This window comes from Carcharhinus amblyrhynchos, chromosome 32 (genome assembly GCF_965287045.1).
Source record: "Carcharhinus amblyrhynchos chromosome 32, sCarAmb.v2.hapA, whole genome shotgun sequence".
Taxonomy (NCBI): Eukaryota; Metazoa; Chordata; class Chondrichthyes; order Carcharhiniformes; family Carcharhinidae; genus Carcharhinus; species Carcharhinus amblyrhynchos.
The window spans coordinates 16,662,728-16,686,938 of NC_137355.1; the positions used below are offsets into that span (position 1 = coordinate 16,662,728).

The following is a 24,211-nucleotide window of genomic DNA, read 5'->3' on the forward strand; positions in this document are numbered from 1 at the left end:
GGAAGAGAAAATGCTGGAAAATCTCAGCATGTCTGGCAGCATATGTAAGGAGAGAAAAGAGCTGACATTTCGAGTCCAGATAACCCTTTGTCAAAGCTAAAAGGCATAGAAAGTGGGAGATATTTAAACTGCAGGGTGAGGGAATGGGAGATGAGTCATAACCACAGAACCAAGGGGAAAGGCTGCTGATGGCAGTCCATAGAGAAAATAGAAAGTGCGAATGGCCAAACCACAGAGAGACTGAGGGTAAGCTGTGACAGATGAAGATGTAGTGGGAGAGGGTAGGTGGACGGGAGAGAGATAAAATTGAGAAAAGGGAAGCAAAGGGAGAGAAAAGATAAGAAAGTGGGGATAAAATGGGGGGCGGGAGGGAGAAAAATGAAGGAAGACGATAAAGAAATAAAAGATAGAGAACAGTTTAAAAATTAAATAAAATGGAAACAAAGGGGTCAAGGTGGGTTAGAGCTAATCATCTGAAGTTGTTGAATTTGATGTTGAGACCAGAAGTCTGTAAAGTGTCCAGCCAGAAGATGAGGTGCTGTTTCTCCAGTTTGAATTGAGCTTCCCTGGAACATTGCAGCAGGCCAAGGACAGACACATGGACACGGGAGCAGGATCGTGTGTTAAAATGACAAAAAAAACTAAAAACTAGACAAAGTTAATAATTAGTGACAAAAAAACTCTTCATGGCTCTGAAAAATTGAGTTTATATTGTTCAAAATCTCCATTTTGATCAACTTTAAGCAGCATTTTTAAAGCATTCCAGTTTCCACTCTAATCCCACATCAACCCCCCGAATCAATATTTAATTAAAACGAAGCTCATTCAGTCCATTTTATTTCCTGGTTTGCTGTCTGTGAGAATACTTCAATGCAGTTGACAGCTCACCCAGTGATATACCATCACTGTTTCAGGACAAGGGAAGTTCAGGGTCCTGATTGCGCACAGACTGAAGGCGCTGAGCAAAGCGATCACCCAGTCTACGTTTGGTACCTCGAAATAGAGGAGACTGCATTGTTTATTGGCACTTGTCTGGGAACGACATGAGCATTTGAGGTTTGATCGGGCAGCTAGATGAAAGTGGGGATTGGAAGATTGTGGAAACTGGGTGGGCTGCAATGATTTAGAACTATTCTCCCACGTGGAGGGTAGAAATTGGCGCATCGTTGGGCAGAAGGGCCTGTTTGCATGTTGCAACTCTATATTTAACTCGGCTTTCACAACGTTCCTGAAATGGCAACAAAAAATCTCGACGTGTTGGTTTCGTGAAGTTGCACAATAATACTTGATGACGAAGAACCCATGAGATGTCGGATAAACATGAACTAAGTGACATCGGAGTCATTGCTTGTTCAAATTGGAACCTTTAGGCGTACAAAAAAAATTTCATTTTTCCTCTGCGCTGAATATTTTTAAAGTTTTAAAAGTTTTAAAGTTTATTTATTAGTCACATGTAAGGCTTACATTAACACTGCAACGAAGTTACTGCAAAATTCCCCTAGTCGCCACACTTTGGCGTCTGTTTGGGTCAATGCACCTCACCAGTACATCTTTGGGACTATGGGAAGAAATCGGAGCACCCGGAGGAAACCCACATGGACACAGAGAGAATGTGCAGACTCCACACAGACAGTGACCCAAGCTGGGAATTGAACCTGGCTTCCTGGCGCTGAGAGGCAGCAGTGCTAACCACTGTGCCACCCCTATATATTTTTCACGCATGGCATTCCATTTTCCTGAGAAAAATGGAAATTTAAAATTTGCTTAGATGATTTCCTGAGCGAGATTGTCAGAAGTAGTTTAAAGGATATATATTTATAGAGGTTCTGCTTTTTGAAAGGTGCAGAAATATCTCATGATGCAAGGTCTTAAAATATTATCCCTTTTTGCTGCTTTTTATGTAGCTGTTTAGAAATATGATTTTTAGATTGCATAAGGAATGCAGCTAATTCGTTTAATACAGATTTGCCAATAGATAGCCAATTTTAAAATATTAAACAAGCGCACTGGATCAGTATGGTTTTTCAATCGCTTATGCTAACCCAAAATAAAGCTGTTATCCTGAGTTGGAAGGTTTTTTAAATTGCATTTTTCTGCAGATCTTGGTTTTATTTTTGGCTCAGATTCAGCAGCACAGTGACAAAGCTTGCTGCTGACCTCAGATCTCGAGTCCTCTGTGGCGTGGATTTCCCCTTCTTTCCTGATCTCGGTTTGAATCTGACACCAAGGCGGGGCGGTGTCCTGAAACAGTGATGGTATATCACTGGGTGAACTGTCAACTGCATTGAAGTATTCTCACAGACAGCAAACCAGGAAATAAAATGGACTGAATGAGCTTCGTTTTAATTAAATATTGATTCGGGGGGTTGATGTGGGATTAGAGTGGAAACTGGAATGCTTTAAAAATGCTGCTTAAAGTTGATCAAAATGGAGATTTTGAACAATATAAACTCAATTTTTCAGAGCCATGAAGAGTTTTTTTGTCACAAATTATTAACTTTGTTTAGTTTTTAGTTTTTTGGTCATAAGTAGGCTTACATTAACACTGGAATGAAGTTATTGTGAAAACCCTCTAGCCGCCACACTCTGCTGCCAGTTTGGCTGAGCTGTTCCCCTTGACTGTTTTGCCAGTGGTGGTTTGCCACTCGCTGCCTGAGGGAGAATTTAGCATGGCCAACGCACCTAACCAGCACATCTTTTGGACTGAGGGGAAAAACTAGAACACCCGGAGAAATTCATGCAGATATGGGGAGAATGTGCACACTCCACACAGACTGCCACTCAAGCTGGGAATCGAACCTGGGTAGCTGGCGCTGAGGCAGCAGTGCTAACCACTGTGCCATCATTATGCCCCATTATGCCTGCTGAAAACCCAGTTATATCTCATTCAACAAGGTATAACTTTTCTCAGGGCTGGACTAGTAACATAAAAGGACATGTTCTTGTTCCTGCAGTGATTTATACTTGATTGCAATCTGGGGAGACTTCCACTGCACTCAGTGGAGAAGCATGGGATTGCAGACAGCTTCTTCTGGATATCTGCATTTAATTGCAAATGTAGTCCCGAAGTTATTTTCAATTTCAAAAGAGTAATGGTAGCACACGCTAACAATTTCACCTTCGCTGCTAATGCTAAATCCAGGCTTTATTTTTGACCTGGTTGACTATACAAGGTTAACTACTTACATGTGGAAATTACATTGAAAGAATAATCCTAGAAATATACTGCATCCTTAGACAGGAAAGATCAATTAATTCTGTTGCTGTAGACCATTTAGGCATCTTTCCCTTTCAAGTTGCGATTTGTTACCTCTGGGTAAGCTGTCAGACCACCCTTCCAGTTAAACGTTAAACACCTGCTGACGCTAGTAATGAGCGTTCAGGCTTATTATTATTCTTTCTAACACATTAGTTGGTCTTTTTATTGTTTTATGTATCAACCCTGTATGCCAAATCTCTGCCTTGGCTACAGTTAGCTGCAAGGAGCTTTGAAATATCCTGAGAGTCACAAAAGGACACTTCTCATTCATTTATGTATGCTGTCCCTGAAAGATGGATCCGTGGCTCATTCCCTGCTAATGCTTCATGCTGAGCTGTTTCTATTGACTGTTTTGTCAGTGGTGGTTTGCCACAGACTGCCTTCAAGGACGGCCAAGCCCCAAGCCTACCTCTGGCTGAATGGGAATCAAACCCTTGCAATTGGCATTATTCTAAACTTGCAGGCTGACCATCTAATTAACTAAGCCAACAGCCCCTGACAGGGCACCATATCAATGCAAAATATTTCTTCAACGTATTAACTAGCATTGTGGACACATTGATTATGGCAAGATAGTTTGTCCAACATGCCACACGCAAAATGTTTGTCGGGAGGGCACGCTGGCACAGTGGTTAGTGCTGCTGCCTAATGGCGCCAGGGATCCGGGTGCAATTCCAGCCTCGGGTCACTGTCTGTGTGGAGTCTGCACGTTCTTCCCATGTCTGCGTGGTTTTCCTCCGGGTGCTCCAGTTTCCTCCCACAGTCCAAAGATGTGTGGGTTAGGTTGATTGGCTGTGCTAAATTGCCCCTTCATGTTGTGGCTTAACAGGGTAAATACGTGGGATTTTTCAGTGCAGACTCGATGGGCCAAATGGCCGCTTCCTGCACTGGACGGGTTCAACAAGTGATGGCTGCACCCCCAAAAACTCAATCCATGAGAAGAGCTAAGAAATATCGTGAACAAAAGGTGATGTATAAATACTGTTTGAAAAGAGTTACGTTTCTGTTCATTCCCAGGGCAGTTTGGTGGATTACCTGAGATCAAGAGGAAGGTCTGTCCTTGGTGGCGATTGTTTACTTAAGTTTTCCATGTGAGTATTACGTTGCACAATCTGTATGAAACCTCTCACCATTAAAGGGACAAGCCTTGTCTGAAATAGGTAAATGGGTGGAGATTTTACACCACAGCTGATGGGATTTTGATTTATTATTGTCACACGTATTGGCATACAGTGAAAAGTTTTGTTTCTTGCGTGCTATGCAGACAAAGCATACTACTCACAGAGAAGGAAAGGAGAGGGCGCAGAAGGTAGCGATACAGTCGTAGCTAAGAGTTAGAGTAGAGGTTTGAAAGCATGAAGCAAGAGTAAAAGATAAAATGGACTTACCTTCCATAAAGTTGATCTTTCTCTACACCCTATGACTGTAACGCTGCATTCTGCACTCTCTCCTTTCCTTCTCTATGAACGGTATGTTTTGTCTGTATCGCGCAAGAAACAATACTTTTTACTGTATACTAATGCATGTGACAATGAAAATAAAATCAAAGAATTAAAGGGTACGCTGGGGACAGCTCGCAAGAAGTCACCATGCTCTGGCACCATTCTGGAGTTGCACCTCAAGTAATAGGAGCCTCCCCTATTTTCCCACATGTTCTGTTTGATTTCCAACACTTAAATTGTTTTATTAAATGTAAATTCTGAGTCATGTCCAATCTGCAAGATGCATTTCTTGTATATGGAGACCTGTAATCAGCAGACCGGTTATTTTTCTCATTCATTTTTTGTTTCTTTTTGGTGACGTCTTTGATCTTTTGGCTTGTTATTAGGAGCAGGCTAGTAATTGTTTTTAGGTGTCTGCCAGTATTATTTGGCCACCAGTCGCTAAATTTAAGTTTGCTTATTAGTGTCATAAGTAGGTTTACATTAAGATTACAATGAAGTCACTGTGAAACTCCCCTAGTCGCCACACTCCGTCCCCTATTCGGGTACACTGAGGGAGAATTTAGCATGGTCAATGTACCCAACCCGCACGACTTTGGACTGTGGGAGAAAACCCACACAGACACGGGGAGAACATGCAGACTCTATACAGTGATACAAGCCGGAAGTCAAACCTGGGTCCCTGGCGCTGAGAAAGCAGTGCTAACCGCTGTGCCGCCATACTGCCCTGTGATTATATAATGGATTACAGCACCTTATTCTCATTCCATACCTGCCTCCTTCCCCTTCTTTTGTCTTGATCATTTGAATATCCAACAGCTGGAATCACACAACTGTGGTTAGTATGTCCAAACTACTGGTTTTGGCAATGGTTTACAAACTTAATATTTGCACCCTACCCTAACTTACAATAGATGACTAATGATCCAAAGAAAGCCAATGTCACTATTGCAGAAACATTTCTGTGTACTGTTTGTGGTAAGTTAGCACATACAGAAATCTTTATGCAGCCATCAGGAATTCCCTAATCAACCTCTTCAGAGTCCCAAGTTCTATGTTGGAAATTTGCTGAAAAAGGCAGAGCCCCACATTAGAGAAATTTAAAGCTACTTGTACACGAATAAGCAAGGTCATAGGATATCCAGCATGAAGAGAAATTTTTTTTGCAAGTTTGAAGTTATTTAAGTTTGTTTATTAGTATCACAAGTGGTCTTACACTGCAATGTAGTGTGAAAATCCCCTAGTCGTCGCACTCTGTTACCTGTTCGGGTACACTGAGGGACAATTTAGCATGGCCCCAATCCACCCAACCAGCACGTCTTTCAGACGGTGGGGGGAAACCGGAGCACCTAGAGGAAACCTGTGAAGAGACGGAGAGAACACACAGGCTCAGCACAGATGGTGACCAAACCTGGAATTGAACCCAGGTCCCTGGTGCTGAGAGGCAGCAGTGCTAGCCACAATGCTGCCCCACCTAAGTTCTTAAAACCTAGTTTGAAGTTTATATTGAAGAATTCTGCCTATGCTAATGCCATATTAATAAGTTGTTTTCTCCCCCCCTTTTTTCTAGCGACGTCTGTGAAGCAATGGAATACTTGGAGGCAAATAATTTTGTACATAGAGATTTAGCTGCTCGAAATGTCCTGGTCTCTGAAGATAACATAGCTAAAGTTAGTGATTTTGGTCTTACAAAAGAAGCTTCCTCAATGCAAGACACTGGGAAGCTTCCTGTAAAATGGACTGCACCTGAAGCTCTTAAAGAAAAGGTAAAAATGATCAGTAGATTATAGGTGTAACAGAATTTTTCTTAGGTTTTGACCCATACTCTCTTGACGTCACGTGGCTGTTTTATGAAAGCTGTTATGTTCTTTCCAAAAATAGGAGTTTCATGATGTTGCACAGAAACTCTAAGTGCCTGAAAGCTGGGTTTCAATTCCTGTACTGTATGTAGGTTTTATGGAGTCAGAGGTTTACAGCATGGAAACAGGCCATTCAGCCCAGCTTGTCCATGCCGCTGTTTTGTTTTACCGACTGAGCTAGTCCTAATTACCTGCACTTGGCCCTCAATAGCCATCTTACTCATCTAACTGTATAAATGCTTTTTAAAAGACAAAATTGCACACGCCTTATACTACTATGTCTGGCAGCTTGTTCCAGACAGTCACTCTGAGTGAAAAAATTGCCCCTGTGCACCCTTCTGTGTCTCTCCCCTCATCTTAAACCTATGCCCTCTAGTTTTAGAGTCCCCTACTTTTGGGGAAAAAATATTGACTATCTAGCTGATCTATGCCTCTCATTACTTTATAGACCTTTATAACATCATTCCTAAGCCTTCTATGCTTCATAGAAAAAAGTCCCTATCTATACAGCCTCTCCTTACATTGAAGAACTCTTATTTTCTGTCTCTTCCCCTGCCGCCCCACCCATGCTTTTCTATTTTCAAAGGAAAATACAGTTGTTGAGCAATCCAAAGTTTGTTCACTAAGGGAACCTGCTTCAGTTTTCTCCAGTGTTCTTAGTTCTCCATCTGTGTCAAGTAGAGACTGTCCACGGATGTGCATTGGTCATGAATAAATCAAATTGAAACTGCTGATGGCAAATTGAAGCAGTGATATAGCCTCATGTACCCCACCTTCCAAAGCAAAGTATAGCTGTTCAATTATACCATCTACAATGATGTCCTTTGTGTTAGGCTGAAGGACAACATGTATCATTTAATTCAGTTAAGTGCAAAGCCTTAATGCTAAATTTGTGGTACCTTCTCCCTTATGGTATCTGCCTTTCATGACTGGAAAGTTGTGACTGTGTGCAATTCCTTTGTTTGACCCCGTCTCTTGCTGGTGCTTTAACCCAGCATTCATTTCTCCCGGGGTTCTGGGCTGCTGTTGCTGTAGCTGTACCTGCAGTATTGATTTAAAGTAATGAGATTGTGGAACTGTTTTTCTAGATCGTGTTCACCTGAAATTTCACCCCTAAATGCACTTTGTTTCACTGAGGTTGCTGCAACAGATTTAGGTCATGCCTCCTTAGTTTAGTTTATTTAATAGTGTCACAAGTCAGCTTCCATTAACGTTGCATTGAAGTTACTGCGAAAATCCCCTAGTCACCACACTTTGGCACCTGTTCGGGTACACGGAGGGAGGATTTAGCTTGACGAAGCACCTAACCAGTGAGTCTTTTGGATTGTGGGAGAAAACAAGAGCACCTGGAGGAAACCTGTGAAGACTCCACACACACAACTGATCCAAAACTGGGAATCGACCCCAGGTCTTTGGCACTGAGGCAGCAGTGCTAACCATCAAGCCGCCTGAATCCAATTCAGGAGAAGAGTTGACATCACACTGTCACACCAAAGATAATGTTCTTCAAACACTATTGAATTCACTAAATTATATTTTGAAAGGACTGGCAGAAGGTAAACTAGACTAAAAAAAAATTAGCTTTGGGGTTTTGGTCCAAAATCCCAACAAGGACCAGGTTTGGGTTTGTGAAAAGAAATAGAAAAGTACTGGAAAACCTCAGCAGGTCTGACAGCATCTGTGGAGAGAGAATAGAGTCAACATTTCGAGTCTAGATGACCTTTTCTCAGAGAGCATCCATCTCTGACGAAGGGTCATCTCGACTCAAAACGTTGACTCTATTTTCTCTCTCCTGCTGTCAGACCTGTTGAGATTTTCCTGCATTTTTGTTTCGGATTCCAGCAGCATCTGCACTATTTTCCTTTTATATTGGATTAATGAAGCATCTGTCTTTCGTCCATTGGTACGTTCTTGAATATATTGGCTAACTTGACACTGAACTTAATGCGATAATGCATGCAAGCACTAAGAGGCGATAGAATAATTCCGCAGACTGATACCCAGTTTTTTTTATTTCATTGCAGAATTTTTCTACGAAGTCAGATGTTTGGAGCTTTGGGATTCTCCTATGGGAAATTTACTCTTTTGGGCGAGTGCCTTATCCGAGAATGGTAGGTAAAAATACACATTCAGTTAAAGGTAAAGCTGCATATGCAGTCTGAATGCTGATCTGCTTGTCGTCCAACAATTCCAGTCCTAAAAGTGGACTTGTGGTATCAAAAGGGTCGGCATGGTGGCACAGTGGTTAGCGCTGCTGCCTCTCAACGCCAGAGACCCGGGTTCAATTCTGCCTCAGATCACTGACTCTGTGGAGTTTGCACATTCTCCCTGTGTCTGCCTAGGTTTCCTCCAGGTGCTCTGGTTCCCTCCCACAGTCCAAAAATGTGCAGGTTAAGTTGATTGGCCACGCTAAATTGACTCTAGTGTCAGAGGGATTAGCAGGTTAAATAGGTGGTGTTGCGGGAATAGGGCATGAGTGGGATTGTGGATGGTGCAGACTCAACGGGCCGAATGGCCTCCAGCTGCACTGTAGGGGTTCTACTGGTATACAAAGCTACAAGCATGGGAGACAATTTATTCAGAAGTGTAATCATAGAATCTCTACAGTGCAGAAGGAGGCCGTTTGGCCCATCAGGTCTACACCAACCACAATCCCACCCAGGCCCTATCCCCATAATCCCATGTATTTGCCCTGCTAGTCCCCCTGACACTAAGGGGCAATTTAGTATGACCAATCCACCTAACCTGCACATCTTTGGACTGTGGGAGAAAACTGGAGCACTTGGAGGAAACCCATGCAGACACAGGGAGAACGTGCAAATTCCACACAGATCGTGACCTGGGGCCGGAATTGAACATGGATCCCTGGCACTGGGAGGCAACAGTGCCAATCATCCTACTTCATTCATGAAGTTCTTTTCTGTGATTCTAAATTTTTCAGAACCTAGCTACTTGTGTAAAAGAATGAAGACACGGTGTTAATTTGTTTGAAACTGCATTGGGCCCGTATAGGGTCCAGAAATCCGAAAATGCCTTTTCTTTTCCCTCCCAAAGTTTGTTGATGCAATGAAGGGGCCCTGTCTGGGCCCTGTCAAGGATTTGGTGTTTATTTGGTTGATCAGATCCAAGTCTACAAAAGGCCATGGCCCATGTTGCAATAACAAAGCAGCAGCTGAATCGTGCAATTGGTCTTGGATTCATTTATTGACGTCTGGTATGTGTCGTCTTTGTGTAATTTGAGCCTACCAGGGTTCATTCAGACCATCATTTTTTTTATTATTGCTTAACAGCATTGCGAGCCTAACTTATGAGACTCAATTTGATATTCAGCTTAAATTGCACGACTACTTTTCATTCATGTTACATTATTTGAGTTATTTGAGTGGTGGGTTGCATCATATCCAACAGATACTTCAGATCTTAATAACCAGGTTTTAATGCAAGCATTAAGGCACTTTATTTGAAGTTTGTTTATTCATTAGTGTCGCAAGTAGGCTTATATTAATACCACAGTGAAGTTACCATGTTGCCACACTCTGGCACCTGTTCGGGTACACTGAGGGAGAATTTAGCACGGCCAATGCACCTAACCAGCACACCTTTCCGACCGTGGGAGGAAACCAGTGCACCTGGAGAAAACCCATGCACTCAGGGAGAACATGCTGACTCTACACAGTGACTCAAGCTGGGAGTCAAACCTGGGTCCCTGGTGCTGTAGCAGCAGTGCTAACCACTGTGCCATTTTGCCACCTGTTTCAAAGCTTTACACTGTTAGGTCCCCTTCATGCATTATTTATCAGTAAAAAAGAAATAAATGTGCGCTCAGTTGTCGACTTGCTTTAAAAATTCCTCTTACCAGGGAGTATGAGTTATATCTTTGAACTTGTGATCCAATGGAAAGAGGAGAAGAGAACTCACTAATTTTAGTGTGAAGATAAATTTGAGTATAAAAACATTGAAAAAAGAAGCACGAATCGGCCGTTCGGCCCCTCGAGCCTGCACTGCCTTTCGTTTTGATCATGGCTGATCATATTCAATATCCTGAAACCATCTTACCCCATATATATTTGTCTACCTTCTGTGGCTAGGCCGTGCTAAGTTGCCGCTTAGTGTCCAAAGATGTGTAGGTTAGATAGGTTAGCCATTGCAAATATGTGGGGTTATGGAGATAGGACAGGGGAGGGGGCATGGATAAGATACTTCATCAGAAAGTCGGCGCAGGTTCGAAGGAAACAATTTTCTCTGCTTCATTTGATTTATTATTGTCACATATTAGTGTACAGTGTGCTTTGCAGACAAAGCATAGTGTTCATGGAGAAGGAAAGGAGAGCGTGCAGAATGTGGTGTTACAGTCATAGCTAGGATGTACAGCAAGATCAACTTAATTCGAGGTAGGTTCATTTAAAAGTCTGATGGCAGCAGGGAAGAAGCTTTCTTGAGTTGGTTGGTACGTGACCTCACTTTTCTCTTTTGGGAAAAAGGTGGAAGAGCATGTCCGGGTTGCATGGGGCCCTTAATTATGCTGGCTGCTTTTTCAAGGCAGCGAGAAGTATAGAGAGTGTCAGTGGATGGGTGGCTGGTTTGCGTGATGGATTGGCTACATTCACAACCTTTTGTGGTGTTAGGCAGAACAGGAGCCATACCAAGTTTAGGAGCAATTGGCTTCTACTTCTTGTATCAAAGTAGTGGTGTATCCTCACCCCATTCCGTCCCTACGCTGCACAACAATATAAACGAGTCATTGATTTTAAGGTGAGCCATGAGAAACTTTGATTTTACCATCGAAGGAATGCTTTCTATGGTGCGTCTAAAAATTGGCGAGAGTCAAAGTGGACGTTCCCTGTTTCCTTAGTCTTCTGAGAAAGTCGAGACGTGGGTGGGCTTTCTTAACTATAGTGTTGGCATGGGAGGACCAGGACAGATGGTTGGTGATCTGGACACACAAAAACCTAAAAAGTAGGGAAAGATGCGATGATGAAAGTCAGTGCAGACATGGGCTGAATGGCCTCTTCCTGCAGTGTATGAATTCTGTGATTTGTAGCTACCTTTTCACTCTATTATTAAATGATGCACTCCCTGATGATTATTGATCCACTGTTAACTTCCTACCTCCAACATAGCTTCCCTTGCATTTTTGCTGTAAAAATGGCAGCCTTGCATAGGATAGGTATATTACGTGGTGCAGCAAACTTGCTTTTTCAGGTTGAGGCGCATTTTTGGGTGTCGGAAGACCTTTTGCTCCTTGAATGTATTTGTGCTGTAATCTGGGTGTGTTGTCGTTCCACTCAGTGATAACATCAAAGCTTCTCACGGTTCACCTTAAAATGAATGATTCATTTAAATCGTTGTGGACTGTGGGGGCAGAATCTGTGGCAGTACTTTGGTACAAGAAGTCTATTGCTCCCAAACCTTCTTACCATCTCAATCGTTTGCTTTATTTTGATCATTACATGACTTTCGGTCTACCTCTATCAAGGACAGTTGTGACTCATGCACTCTCAGACTCATTTCAGAGTCAATCAAGTTTGTATCTCGGTAGAAATGTCGCCTTTCTCAATGCATTTTATTTTTACCGACAGTCAGAAAAACAAAGCTCATGGCAGTTTCTTGATTTGCTTTCTGAAACTGTATGCTTACTAGTTTTGATATTTTGACTGCTCTTTAATCCCCACTGCTTGCACTGTTGGCGTTTTGGTAGGTGTATAATTACAGATTAGTGCTACTGGCTTGTGCAGTACTCTGCTTATGCAGTCATGTTGGTAGGCTACAGGAAAGTATTGCTGCTCAGTGCAATATTCTGACACTTTCTGTAATAGCCATCGCTCCTTTCCTATCGTTTGTTGCATTGTGATCACTTGTGATAGTGTAAGCACTGTAGTGGTACGATTTACTAATATCTACTGGCCTGCTTGCAGTCTTACATCAAACCGTACTTCCACTCAGGAAGTAGTCTGGGAGTTGGGGTGTGTAAGTTCATGTATTACACAGATGTGGCATAATGAGTACCATTTTTCTTATTCTGGTGGGCAAAGTCATAGAATCCCTACAGCGCAGAAAGAGGTCATTTGGCCCATCAAGTCTTCACCAACAATGATCCTAACCAGGTCCTATTCCCATAACCCCATATATTTAGCCTGTTAATCCTCCTGATAGTAAGGGGCAATTTAGCATGGCCAATCAACCTAACCCACACATCTTTGGACTGAGAGTGGAAATCGGAACACTCAGAAAACCCATGCAGACATGGGGAGAACGAGCAAACTCCACACAGTCACCTGAGTCCGGGTTCCTAGCAGTGTGAGGCAGCTGTGCTAACCACAGTGCCATCTTCAAATTAAGCTGGGATAGTTTAACCATTGAGCTCTTAACAAAACATTCATTGAGTTCACCCTGAAATTTAAAAAGCATTTTTAAAATTCGAGTGTGCAATTACTAATGAATGGAAGATATGGTCTGAAAGTATGTTCAACATCAACTCTTTGTATAAAGCTGCCACAGCTTTTTTTATGTATTTAGAGTGGCATGGTGGCACAGTAGTTAGCACTGCTGCCTCACAGCACCAGAGACCTGGGTTCAGTTGCAGTCTTGGATCACTTTCTGTTGGGAGTTTGCAGTTCTATCCGTGTCTGCGCGAGTTTCCGCCGGGTGCTCTGGTTTCTTCCTGCAGTCCAAAGATATGCAGATTAGGTGGATTGGCCATGGTAAATTGCTCCTTAGTATCCAAAGATGTATAGATTTCAAAATCATAGAATTATAGGGTGCAGAACATAAGATTTGGGAACAGGAGTAGACCACCCAGCCCCTCAAGCCTACTCAGCCATTCAATAAGATCATGGCTGATCTTTTCATGGACGCAACTCCATTTATCCTCCTGCTCACCATAACCCTTAATTCATTTACTGTTCAAAAATTTATCTATCCTTGCCTTAAAAACATTCAATTAAGTAGCCTCAACTGCTTCACTGGGCAGGGAATTCCACAGATTCACAACCCTTTGTGTGAAGAAGTTTCTCCTCAACTCAGTCCTAAATCTGCTCTCCCTTATTTTGAGGCCATGCCCCCTAGTTCTAGTTTCACCTGCCAATAGAAACAACTTCCTTGCTTTCATCTTATCTATTCCCTTCATAATCTGATATGTTTCAATAAGGTTTCCCCACATTCTTCTGAATTCCAATGAGTATAGCCCCAGTCTACTCAGTCTCTCCTCATAAGCCAATCCCCTGAACTCCAGAATCAACCTAGTGAATCTCCTCTGCACCCTTCCAGTGCCAGTACATCCTTCCTCAAGTAAGGGGACCAAAACTGTACACAGCACTCCAGCTGTGATCTCACCAGCACCTTATACAGCTGTGACATAACCTTGCTATTTTTAAACTCCATCCCTTTAGCAATGAAGGACAAAATTACATTTGCCTTCTTAATTACCTGCTGCATCTGCAACCAACTCTGATTCTTGCACAAGGGCACCCAGGTCCCTCTTCACAGCAGCATGCTGCAATTTTTTACCATTTAAATAACAGTCCATTTTGCTGTTATTCCTTCCAGAATGGATGACCTTATTTACCAACATTGTACTCCATCTGTCAGACCCTCGCCCACTCAGACTACCTGTATCCCTTTGCAGACTTTCAGCATCCTCTGCTCGCTTTGCTCTCCCACTCATCTTAGTGTCATCTGCGAATTTTGACACACCACATTTGGTCCCCAACTCCAAATCATCTATGTAAATTGTAAGCAATTGGGTCCCAACACTGATCGCTGAGGCACACCACTATCATTGATCGCCAACCAGAAAAACACCCATTTACCTCCACTCTTTGCTTCCTGTTAGTTAAAGGAAGCCATTTGGCCCACTGAATCTACACTGACTACAATCCCACTCGGACCTGATCCCCATTACCCCATGCAAGATTAAATGGGATTAGCCATGGTACATATGAGAGTTTGCAAAGAGATGGCTCCTGAGTACAATACTGACAGTTTGTAGATTCCGAGTGCAGAAGAGGCTATTCAGCTCTATGATTCTATTTTCTGCTCAGTAAAGCAATATTTTTCCTGGTATATGCAGTTGTAAACAGATCATCTAAATGCTTCAGGCAAATTATATTTTTGGCAAGTAGGTTAGAGGAAGTTATGACCTAGGGAATATGTTTTCTCTTTTATGCTGGAAAATGACTCTGATCAAAATCTAGCTTCACATTTTACTACCTTGTGAGCATAAACGTGTTTAGCTTATCTTTTATCATAGGATACAAAGAGTGATTGCAGTTTCTCACTGCCTGCTGGGCGACTTGCCCTCGCTGAGGAGTGTCATATGCTCGCGTGAGAAAAGATGAGGAGCAATTCACATGAAATGATACATGAGAGCAAACAAACTTGTATTTATATTGTGCCGTATCGCCCACAATCAGGCTCAAGGGCAATCAGTCTTTCTTCAGTATGGAAAATCATAGAATCCTTACAGTTCAGAAGGAGGCCATTCAGCCCATTGAGTCTATATGACCACAGTCCTATTCCCATAACCCCATGCATTTACCCTGCTAATCCCCCGACAGTCAGGTCAATTTTAGCACGGCCAATCAACCTAACCTGTACATCTTTGGGCTGTGGGAAGAAACCGGAGCAGCTGGAGGAAACCCACGCTGACATGGGGCAAACGTGCAAACTCCACACTGACAGTGACCAAGGTCGGAATCGAACCTAGGTCCCTGGCGCTGTGAGGCAGCAGCGCTACCTTGCCACCCTAAGAAGGATAGGACTGTGGCTTCAGGCCTTTAAATAAGGGGACAGATACATTCATATATCCTTTCCCTCTTGGCATGCTCTGAAAACAAATTTTAAAATCATATTCTGGAATGTTTGTGTATGGTCCACCGCTACTTCAGTCATTTTGAGTTACTTAGCATTACTCTCTTCAGATATCTTTGCAGCATGTGCACTTCTGATTGACCTTAATTCAGGGCATTCCAAATATTCCTGTTTGCACCTCCTAAAGTTGTGCTGCAAAAATTGGACATCATGCATCAGACCATCCTGTCATGAAAATCGGGAGCACCCTCTCCCTCTGTTGGACAAAAAATGTACTGCATGCAAGGATCTTTTTTGTACTACTGGAGCAGTGAAAAAACTATACCCAAAATAAATGTAATGATTTGACCATTCCTTATTTATTAGTGTCATAATTCGGCTTACCTTAACGCTGCAATGAGGTTACTGTGATAATCTAGTCACCACACTCCGGCGCCTGTTCGGGTACACTGAGGGAGAATTTAGCACGGCCAGTGCACCCTAACCAGCCCGTCTTTCAGACCATGGGAGGAAACCCATGCAGACATGGGGAGAACATGCAGACACTGCACAGACAGTGACCCAAGCCAAGAATTGAACCCAGGCCTCTGGTGCTGTGAGGCAGCAGTGCTAACCCACTGTGCCACTACAGTGTGAAGCACCTTGGAACATTAAGATCTGATTGCTGCATTACTCTGCAGTTTAATGCATCATAACTGCCTGTACATTGTGTGGTTTATCAGTGTGCATTTTGTTCATTACTGGTCACTGCTAACACCTTCACAATCAGCAATATAATGGTCCACAGACTTACAACACAGTTCGTTCCTGAAAGCCATGTCGTAAATTGAAACATTATGTCCGGGATTCTCCCAAACAAATTGTAAAGGCCGAATTCACTTAAAAACTGGGGTAACTCCTGCTGGTCTTTTTAGCGGGATTTTCAAAATGATTCTCCCACCCTTGATGCACTGCAACGTGCCTCGGGGGTTTGCGCTGAAAATCCAGAGGCAGGGCCTGCTCCTGCTGGAGAGGCCGGGAGTATAGTGCTGAGTGGGCCACTGCGTGAGTGCCGATCTGTCAGAACGGAGATTGGTACATGTGCAGTAGCCCTGCACTGCCGGCCTCCCAGTCAGTGGCCAGCACAGCAAACCCCACCCACCCACTCAAACAATTGCTGTCCTTCCGGACATCTCGGTGCCAGCCAACCCTCTCTCCCCAGCATTCTTGACCTCCCCAACACCCACTCTGGCAGTCCCTATGGCCAGACCCGATCAGCCCCTTCCCTCCAGTTTTCCTCTGGGTACTCCGGTTTCCTCCCACAGCCCAAAGATGTGCGGGTTAGGTTGATTGGCTATGCTAAGAAATTGCCCCTTAGTATCCAGGGTATAGCGGAGGTTAGAGGGATTAGTGGGTATAATATGTAGGGATATGGGCGTAGGGCCTGGTTGGGATTGTGTTTGGTGCAGACTCGGAGGCCCTTTGGCCCATTATCTGCACTGTAGGGTTCTATGATCTATGATCCCTCCCTCTGCCATTGACAGAGTGACAGCGGGGACCCCCCACCAGTCTGCCCCCATAAGCTCTGGCCCTGTTGCCCCCTTGGCACTGCCCGATGCCCAGTGGGCGTTGCCGCTTTGTCAGTATTTTATATACTATTATCACTGAATAGTGAAAGGTTTGTGAGATCTTGCTTCTCTATAATGGCGTTAGTACATCTCACATGACGTAATGGTGCCTACACTGTGCTGTACCTGAGAAGCAATTTGCATCTTCTGAGGTTGTGAAAGGTGGAATAGATAGGAACGTATTTGGTAAAGATTAACCGTTCACTGGTGTGGTGACATAATGTTGAAACATTGTGTCAGTTTAAATACCATTTTTTGTAATTGGAACGTTGTAAAATCAAGGATAGTGTGTCAACAAAATATTGGAATCACTTGTGGGGAGAGGGAGCGTGGAATGACTGTTGAAGAAGAGGGTGGATAGGCGTACACTTTGAATACAGAAATGTAGAAGGTAAGAGCAGGAGAAGGCCATTCAGCCCTTCGAGCCTGCTCCACCACTCATCGCGATCGTGGTTGACCATCCAACTCAATCACCTCATCCTGCTTTCTCCCCATAACCTTTGATCCCATTCGCCCCCATTTCTGATATTAACTGAATTTTCTGAGCTGTAAGTTGTTCAGGCATTTATTCAGTGTTGCTGGCTAGGCCAACATTTATCATCCACCCATAATTGCTCCTTGAAAAGGTGATGGTGAGCTGCCTTCTTGAACCGCTGCAGTCCATGTGGTGTAGGTGCACGCGTAGTATCAGCCTGTGAATTGAATTCTGATGAAGGGTCTTAAACCTGAAGTGTTAACTCTGTTTCTCTCGCCACAGATGCTGCCAGACCTTCTGAGTGATTCCAACATGTTCTGTTTATGTTGCACGTTACCTGTCCCTTACCTGGTGAGGCGGCAGGAAGGGACTTAAATCAGTGAGATGAAAGAATGAATTGCTCTTTTTCTTCTTAAATTCCCTCAGCCTCTGAAAGATGTGGTTCCTCGTGTTGAGAAAGGTTACAAAATGGATGCACCCGATGGATGTCCGCCTGCTGTCTACGAGTTGATGAAATGGTGCTGGGAGCTTGACCCTGGTCGAAGGCCCACGTTCAGGCAGTTGAGAGAGAAGTTACAGGACGCCAGAAATAAGGAAATGTATCTGTGACGCCGGAATGCCATGGAACTTCTTATTTTTAAAAAAAAACTGCTCAACATTAAACCAAGAGTGCTGAGACTTTTACAAAGCAATCTTCTTTAAAGAAAAGAACTCTGCGTATCATGGCCTTGTGTTTCATTTCCACCCCTTTCCCCACCCCCACCCCAGTTAAGTGTGAGGCGACAGAGTATCCCTTTATCCCCCATTAAAGAAGCATGCTTAAACACCTTTGTCGAATCCTTCGGTCCTTGTGGTGATTGTTTTGTGCCAAGTGCCTCCAGCCACAAAGACGGTGCTTATTTGCTTATCTATACCCTGCAATGTGTTCGTTTTTACCAAAATGGAATTCACAATAAGGTTTGGTGATGAGATATTTTTCTTAACTGGCATAACACAATTGTGTGTGTGTTTTTTTGCTTTCCAGTCTTAAATTTGCTTAGCCTGATTTTTTTTAATACTTGTAGTTTTTTTTATAAAATAAAAAAGGGTGTTCAGTTTTTTTTACATTCTGTAACGTTGCACAGACTTGACAAACTCATTGCATGTAGTGTGGGAGGCATTCATCTCTGTCGATGCGTTACACTCATTTTAGCTGCCCAGGATGAGATTAAATAAACCATTCCATATGACCAGTTCTAAAATGGCTGTTACGTTTTGATTTGGAAGCGGGAAAATGAATTGTGCTGCTGTCTCTTGTTCCCATCCCCTTTGTCTGTAGTCTTGCCGAACTCCAAACCGGGAGAGAGAATTGGAATGACTTCGTGGGACACCATCAGACTCTGCAAACGTGCCTCTGCAGACAACCGGTTACAGGTACAACCAGAGATTGAATTGTTGCCAGAGTCTTATTCCAACCTTATTTGTTTGTAGATGGGAGAAACGTAGACCCTTTCTGCTCAAATACACTCTGGACAGCTGTAGCTTAGAATGACAGGGATGATCGTGGAGGAGAAGGTACTCTTGATCTTGTGTGAAGTTCTGGAAAAGCACACCTGATATGACTTGATTTGAAAGCTTCATTTTTATTTTAAGAATTGCCAATCTTATATTTCATCAGTTGTGCATGAGGTTAGCACTGCTGCCTCACAGCGCCAGGGACCTGGGTTCAATTCCTAGCTTGGGTCATTGTCTGTGCAGAGTCTTTACATTCTCCCCACGTCAGTGTGGGTTTCCTCTGGGTTCTCCGATTTCCTCCCACCGTCCGAAAGTAGTGCTGATTAGATGCATTGACCGTGCTAAATTCTCCCTCGGTGTACCCAAACAGGTGCCGGAGTGTGGCGACTAGGGGATTTTCATAGTAACTTCATTGCAATATTAATGTAAGTCTACTTGTGACACTGATTTTTTTAAAAAATCTTTAAATTGAAATCTTGTTCTCCTCATTGCATGGTAGCAAAGTAGCAGAACTGCGTGAACAAATGTGAAGGTTAAGTTCTGAAAATTAATTCAACACACTTAGTAATTTGTGGGCCAACAATAAAATAAAAAGACTGCAGCATGGATGTTTGCAGGTTCATTAATCTCCCTTGGGGAAGGGAACTTGCCATCCTTAACCTGCTGGGCCTATATGTGATTACAGTATTAAACAAGGTAGTTGACTCTTGGTTCCCTTCAGCTTATTGAATCGTATCGTTCAATTACAAAGACTGTTGTGTAGAATACCCACTTCACACCACCTTAGGGACATCTGAGTAGTCAATAATAAACAAGCTTTAAAACTTTCAGCCCCTTCCCAATTGTCAAGTGAGCGGGCCAGATCAGGCTGCATTCATTGTCTTGTCAATAGGTGAGGTCCAGTAGACTGTCTGAATGTTGAAGACACTCTTGTCTGTTTCCTCCCTCTCCCACGTGGAGAAGATATTAGATAACTAATCCAAAGCAAATTCAGAACAGACTTTCAAGTTAGTTTTCCAGCATTTCAGCTGGACTTCATGACAAAGAACTTGTAAGCTGTCATATTTCAGTATCTGGTATCTGTCTGCAGTGATGTGTCTGCACACACAGTGGATGAAGACAATATCAGATCCTATAACTCAAACAGCCTGCCGCTAGTCACTGTCCAGCCGTCAGAGCTCTGTCGCTGATGTGAAACCTGATGATTTAGATAGAAGCTTTTTCCCAGGGTGGAAGAGTCAGTTACCAGGGGGCATAGGTTTAAAGGAGATGTACGAAACAAGTCTTTTTACACGGGTGCCTGGAACTCGCTGCTGGAGGAGGTAGTGGAAGCATATACAATAGCGACTTTTAAGGGGCGTCTGGACAAATAGAAGAATAGGATGGGAATAGCGAGTTATGGTCTCCGGAAGGATAAAGGGTTTTAGTTCAGACGGGCAGCATGGTCAGTGGAGGATCGAAGGGCTCGTTCCTCTGCTGTAATTTTCTTTGTTCTGACTTTGGAAGGGATGGAAAATGGCAAAAAGTAAAATGTACGTTTGAAGATTAAAATGCACCTAATTAATTAGATGAGAGTTTTTAAAGCATTGAGTGTGTAAGTGTATGGGTCTAAGGTCTAGGGTCTAAATACTAAAGGAATGAAGTAATTGGTTCATGGTCTATAGGTTAATGAACCAATATAAAATGTCACCCTTTGATGTTGGCCAAGTTTCCAGACTCTTCTGCAGTAATGTTTACAATTTTACTCTGTTCTGGCTTTTATTTACTTTCCAACCACTGCAGGCAGTTTGCTTTTTGTTTTTTTAACCTGTTTTATGCATTACTAGTTTCAGATTGCAGGTTGGGCTACCTCCATTCAGGCTATATTACTGATCTAGTAAAGATGTGGGGGTCAGGTTAATTGGCCGTGCTAAATTGACCCCTAGTGTCAAGGAGATTAGCAGGGTAAATATGTGGTTGTGATGACTTTAATCAAGCAATTGAGTTTGGCTTGCTTGAGTATTCTTGGGAGGAGGACGGCCTAACAGTATTATCACTGGACTATTAATCCAGAAACTCAGCTAATGTTCTGGGGATCTGGGTTCGAATCCCACTGTGGCAGATGGTGGAATTGAATTTAATTTTTTTTAAAAATCTGGAATTAAGAATCTACTGATCATTGTTATAAAAACCCATCAAAAGATGTCCCTGATTGGGCCATCAATTAGCTCTCAATCAGGGAGCCCTGTGTCCTAGATTTAAAATGGGAGTGTCAGTCCCTCTGGACTCCTGATACAGAGAGCACGCAGAGTACTGTATGATATGGTGAGATCTTGTAAATAAAGGAACTTTGACCAGACTTCTGCCTGCATGGACTTATTATAGTGAGGTTATGGGAATGGGGCCTGGGTGGGATTGTGGCCTGTGCAGACTGAATGGCCTCCTTCTGCCTTATAGGGATTCTATGGTTCTACGATAATCTGGGCTAATGATGTGAAGACCCTGGTTCAAGTCCCACCACAGCAGCTAGAGCAGTTACATTCCATTGCAGTAAGTGTGGATCATGAAGCTACCCAAAAACTAATGCACTAAAGCCCTTTGGGAAAGGAATTTTCCTGTCCTTGCTCTGTCTGGTGTGCATGCAACTCCAGTCGTACACAATGTGGTTGACTGCCCTCTGAAATAGAGAGAGGAGGCAATGGCCTAGTGGTATTAACACTAGACTATTAACCGTGAAACTCAGCTAATGTCCTGGGACCCGGGTTCGAATCCTGCCATGGCAGATGGTGGAATTTGAACAATGTCTGGAATTACGAATCTATTGCTGACCATGAAACCATTGTCGGAAAAACCCACCTAGTTCACTGTAGAAAAGGTAATCTGCCACCCTTACCTGGTCTGACCCACATAGGACACCAGTGCCACAGCAATGTGGTTGACTCTCAGTTGCCCTCTGAGGGCAATTAGGGATGGGCAATAAATGCTGGCCAGCCAGCGACACCCATGTCCCACAAATGTATCTAATTTGATGGTTGTATCTAATGAGATTGTTCACCATAATCATCTCCAGTGCCAGGAGGATGTGCAACAAATGCTAGCCTAGCCAGCAGTGACCCTCTCCCATGGATTAAAAATCAACTGATGATCAGTAACAAGCTAATAACACTAAATGTGGATCATGAAGTTACCTAAACAAAAACTGATGCACTTAAAGCCCCTTTGGGAGAGGAAATTTCCCCACCCTTGCTCTGTACGGTGTGCATGCGCATACAGCTGTGTACCAATGTGGTTCACCACTTACAGCTGTCCTCTTTCAGGGTCTTGCAAGGGAGTTGAGGATTATGGGGTGGGGGGAGGGGGAGGCAGCAGACGAGAGAGTGGGTGTTGAGAAACAAGTTAGCCATTGAATGGCAGTGCAGGCTCAGTGTTAGATGGTCTTCATGCTCCTATTATAACCATGTGTCGTGTCACTGCACTCAGCAATGTGCCCCAACACCACTTGAATCACAATTTCTGGCTATGCCTTGGACTGCATGGACCCTCTCAAGATGCTTACCAAAACCTACCTCTTTTGGCTGAGCTATTCTGTCAGCTGTCTTAATATACCCTTATGTATTTGGGATTCCTTGTTGAAGTTGAACAAGACGTTGGTAAGGCCACACTTGGAATACTGTGTACAGTTCTGGTCACCCAATTATAGAAAGGATGTAATTAAACTTTGGAAGAGTGCAGAAAAGATTTACTAGTATGTTACTGGGACTTAATGGTTTGAGTTTAAAGGAGAGGCTGGATAGACTGGGACTCTTCTCTAGAGCATAGGAGACTTGGGGGGTGATCTTATTGAGGTCTGTAAAATAATGAGGGGCATAGATGAGCTAGGTAGTCAAAATCTTCTCCCAAAGGTAGGGGAGTCTAAAACTAGAGGGCATAGGTTTAAGGTGAGAGGGGAGAGATACAAAAGGGTCCAGAGGGGCAATTTTTTTCAGAGGGTGGACCATATGGAATGAGCTGCCAGAGTTGTTGGTAGAGGTGGGTACAATTTTGTCTTTAAAAAAGCATTTAGACAGTTACATGGGTAAGATGGCTCAAGAGGGATATGGGCCAAACACAAGCAATTGGGAGTGGCTTAGTGGGTTTTAAAAAAAAGAGCGGCATGGACAAGTTGGACTTGAAGGGTCTGTTTCCATGCTGTAAACACCTCCTGACTCTATGCAACCTGGTGTAAAGTTTTGTTTGCAAATGTGCCTGTGACATGCCTTGATGTTTTACATCATTAAAGGTGGTATGTAAATGCAAGTAGTTTTCTACTTCATTTTGTTTTCAATGACAATGCAGTGAAATTATTGTGCATTTGTTGGGAGCAATTTTATTCACATTTAAAGTCAATTTCCATTGAACACTTTTCCTCTTATTACTCTGTGTAACCATGACATTGCTGTACACCGTATTTATCAGCGATGCTGTAAAGCTGTTTTGGGTCTGATCACATAAACAAAATGGGGCAGCGGGAAAATTGACTTTTTTTTGGATATGCATTCTTTAAGGAAAGTAACATTGCACGGTGGTTAGCGCTGCTGCCTCACAGCACCAAGGACCCGGGTTCAATTCCCAACTTGGGTCACTGTCTGTGTTGAGTTTGCGTGTTCTCCCCGTGTCTGCGTGGGTTTCCTCCGAGTGCCCTAGTTTCCACACTCAGTCCAAAGATATGCAGGTTAGGTGGCTTGGCCATGGTAAATTGCCCCTTTGTGTCCCAAGATGCTAAGGGGTATGTGTGTGGGGATAGGGCAGGAGTTAGCTCTGGATAAAATGTTCTGTTGGAGGGTTGATGCAGACTTCGAATCATAGAATCTACACTGCAGAAGGAGGCCATTTGGCCCATCGAGCCCTGTCAGGTCTTGTCCTATACACGTAACCCCACATATTTACTTTTTTAATCACCCTGACGTGAAGGGGCAGTTGATGGCCCGGAAGGTCTCATTCTGCACTGTAGGGATTCTATAATTCTACAATACAAAGTATGGATAATTTGTAAATTTTAAAATTGTTTTAATATCTAGTGGATTGGGTCTGAAAAACAGTTTTTCACATTTGCTTCATGTGTACAGTCAGCTGGCAGCAGGAGCTATCAATTTGGGAAGGAGGAGTTGTAGCAGGGTGGGCAGGGAGGGGTCGTGGTAGGGGGGCCTGGAAAAGGGGGAGTCATGGCAGGGTCGGGGTCGCAGGTGGGTTTGCAAGAGGGAGGGAGGGGTAGCGGGTGGGTGGATGCATAGCGAGGCATTGCAGGCAGG

At 43.4% G+C, this 24,211-nt stretch overlaps 1 protein-coding gene across 2 annotated transcripts in view; it reads left to right on the forward strand.

Moving 5' to 3' along the window:
- Positions 1 to 18,691, forward strand: part of LOC145360628 (tyrosine-protein kinase CSK) — a 159,591-nt gene extending 140,900 nt beyond the window's left edge. For both annotated transcript variants that reach the window (XM_080215977.1, XM_080215978.1), the window contains exons 11-14: positions 4,277 to 4,350; positions 6,272 to 6,467; positions 8,585 to 8,671; positions 17,877 to 18,691. In XM_080215977.1, the coding sequence (XP_080072103.1) occupies positions 4,277 to 4,350; positions 6,272 to 6,467; positions 8,585 to 8,671; positions 17,877 to 18,059 (540 nt within the window). In that variant the 3' untranslated portion in view covers positions 18,060 to 18,691. The remainder of the gene's footprint in view (positions 1 to 4,276; positions 4,351 to 6,271; positions 6,468 to 8,584; positions 8,672 to 17,876) is intronic.
- Positions 18,692 to 24,211: the final 5,520 nt, after the last annotated feature.